The following is a 3,047-nucleotide window of genomic DNA, read 5'->3' as shown; positions in this document are numbered from 1 at the left end:
GGCCCGGGAGGGCGGCGGCGTACTGCAGAAGCCGGGGCAGCGACTGGAGCAGGCTGCCGCCGGCGCTCCACATGCCTCGGCCCAGCGCCGGGCCCTCCTCAACCGGCTTGCGTCTCCGCCGCCGCGGCGGCCGCGCTCGTCAGGCGGCGGGCCTTCATGGCGCCCCCCACGCGTGGCCTGACTCGCCGCGTTCTCTCGAGGGGCAGGAGAGGGCCTCAGGGAAAAAAGGCTGAGGGCTCGCTGACGGAAGGATGACGCCGTGAAGAGGGAGAAAACTCCAGACGCCACACAGGCGGAGGCCGCCTCTCCGGGGGCCGAAGGGGCGGGGCGTCGGGGGCGCGGGGCGGGGCGTCAGCGCGCGGGGGCGGGGCCTGGCGCGAGCTATATTTGGCCCCGCCCCCGCCAGGGTAATGAGGAGGCTGGGTAGCGGCGGCGTCTGGAGGGCTGAGGCGCTGTGGGAGCCGCTGGGAGGAGAAACAGCAGAGACTATGGGGGCAGCAGGGAAGGAGAGGGGCTGCAGTGAGGTGGAGAGTTGGGTGACGCGGGAGGAACCCTGCAGGGGCCTTCCCGGCCTTCCTAGGAGGCGCATGCGTGCCTGCCTGTCAGGGCAGTGACAGGCCCTTCCCAGTCAGCCAGCCACTTGGATTCTCGCCCAATACCTGTTGGCTGTTTCTGCAGTAACCTCTGATCGTTTATATCCACAGCTACTGTGGTGGTATTAGAGGAAAAGGAGTTCTTCATCTGCTTTAGGGAGGATTTGCTCATTTTTACCTCCCCAGGTAATGAAATCTCCGTGCAGGTTTCAGGTCATCATTTGGTACTTAAGGAACTTAAGGAATTAGGTATTAAAACTCAACCTCGACAGAATGCCACTTCTGACCCCAGAAGTCTTTAATTGAGCGCCAGACACCTGGGCTAGTGACTTCTCCAAAAGATACACCGAAGAACATTCTTAAGGATTAGCCGTACCAGATGACTCCTCATGCTGCTTTCCTTTCTTCTTTTTGCCTAGACTCTAAGGTTAGTGTTCCTCAGGCGCTCTTTCCTTCTTCTCTGTTTAGAGCTCGCCGAGCCCTCTCATCTGAGCTCATAGACTTGATCCCACTTGGTGTAACCCCCAAGTCTATCTCTTCCTGTCCTTCCCTTGCACTCCAGCCTGTGGACACACCCAGATGGAATTTCTGTAGGTACCTCAAACTCAGGATACCTCTGGTGCAAAAAGGACTTAGTAACTGGTCAAGTCATTAACCCCTGAATCTCAGTATTTGTTTTTAAACTGCAAAATGAAGATGATAGTACAATTTTATCTCATAAAACTGTTGTGAGGATTAAATAAAATAATAAAGTTACTTGGCACTATGCCTGGAATCAGTATTCAGCCATGAGAAGGTATCTCATAGTCTAAAGTGTTGTTCCCCATAGATTTGCTCTTTCTTTTGAGTTTCTTGTCTCAGTGGACGATCTTCCACCCATTTACCCACCAAATAGCCACCAGGACACTTTGAGACCTTCTGATTAGGTACCCACTTTCTCTTTCATGTCATTCCTCTCAAGCCATTGGGTTTGGCCAGAGTCAGTTAAAGTTTTTCAAAGGTATTAGGCACAAGCTGCCTCACCTTTTTTAATTCCTGTAGTTCACGTGGAGGAGCAGCTCCCTTGTTTAACTAAAGTTTTACTTCCTTTCTAGAAACTTCCAACACTACCTTTCCATCACCCAGTCACACCCAGTTTGTTGTTTCGTTCCCATTCTCACTCTTTCTACTTAGTTATTATATTTGTCCATTATGTTGAGATTTTTTTGTTTGCATCACCGTTTCCCTTTAGACTGAATTTCTTTAACGTGGGCCCATTACTTATTTAATCTTAATAAGTAAAGAAACAGCACTCTATATGTTTTTCTGAATGAATAAGTTACAGTTTACAGGGGAGGATAAGAAAGCCAGACAGGAGGCTAACAATTGTTTGCGGAAGAATCCATAAGGGACTAAGGTAATGGTTATGGAGTTAGTAGGATGGGGATAAATTAGAAGCTATAGGCTTGGCCACCAATTGGGTGTTAGGAGAGAGAAAGAGTCAAAGCTAATACCTGGGTTTTATATTTGAGGTAGTGGATAGATAATGGAGCCAATGACCAAGAGAAAAAGTACAGAAAGTTTCTGAGAAAGGTGAAAGTACAGAAGGTTGTGAGAAAGGTGAAACTGGAAATGTCTAGGATATCATCCAGTTGTGGCATGTTGGTAGATGGTTGACAATGTGGATAAAGAGAGAAAATGGGGCACCTCTCCTAGAAATTTTGGCATTGGTATATAGAAAGCAGTTAAGCCATAGTTTGGATGAGTAAATGGTGGTGGATGTGCCAAATATCTTCTTCTGTCTTTCAGGTTCATGGTAAAATTGCATTTCCCAGCCTCCTTGCAGTTTGGATGAGATACATGTCTCATTGTGCCCTTGAATTATGAACACAGCATTTAATTGTTGATGTAAGACCTTCCAGAACTCTTTTTCTCTTTGCCATGGCAATCAACAATGTTCCAGAGTATTTGCTGTATTAATCTTGGTCTTGGAAGTATAATGCAGAATAGTGTTGCACCCACCTTGTGATGGGCTATTTAGAGTGAGTGAGAAGGCAACTTTGGTTGTTTTAGGTAACTGAGATTTGAGGGGTTTTGTTGTTTGTCTCAGAGTAAATCTTTGTCACTTCTTAGTGAATGAAAACAGTGAAACCTTGGGGACACTACTGTACTCATTAAATTATTTTGCATGCAAGAAAGAGAGACCAAAAAGCCACTTTAATTAAAAGGGTTGAAAGCAGGAGTATTTATATACATATATGAGCAGCTATTTGGAGAAGGCAATGACACCCCACTCCAGTACTCTTTCCTGGAAAATCCCATGGACAGAGGAGCCTCGTGGGCTGGAGACGACGAGGCTCCTCTGTCCATGGGATCGCTAGGAGTCGGACACGACTGAGCAACTTCACTTTCATTTTTCACTTTCATGCATTGGAGAAGGAAATGGCAACCCACTCCAGTGTTCTTGCCTGGAGA

At 47.8% G+C, this 3,047-nt stretch overlaps 1 protein-coding gene across 1 annotated transcript in view; it reads right to left on the bottom strand.

The window, feature by feature from the left end:
• TMEM64 (transmembrane protein 64) overlaps positions 1-158 on the bottom strand; it is a 37,615-nt gene extending 37,457 nt beyond the window's left edge. Inside the window, exon 1 of the mRNA XM_040261700.1 lies at positions 104-158. Coding sequence (XP_040117634.1) covers positions 104-158 — 55 coding nt within the window. The remainder of the gene's footprint in view (positions 1-103) is intronic.
• Between the last annotated feature and the right edge of the window lie 2,889 nt (positions 159-3,047).

The sequence above is a fragment of the Oryx dammah genome, unplaced genomic scaffold (genome assembly GCF_014754425.2).
Source record: "Oryx dammah isolate SB20612 unplaced genomic scaffold, SCBI_Odam_1.1 HiC_scaffold_19, whole genome shotgun sequence".
Taxonomy (NCBI): Eukaryota; Metazoa; Chordata; class Mammalia; order Artiodactyla; family Bovidae; genus Oryx; species Oryx dammah.
Note: the sequence above shows the minus strand (reverse complement) of the source record. Positions and strands in the feature narration are given on the sequence as shown.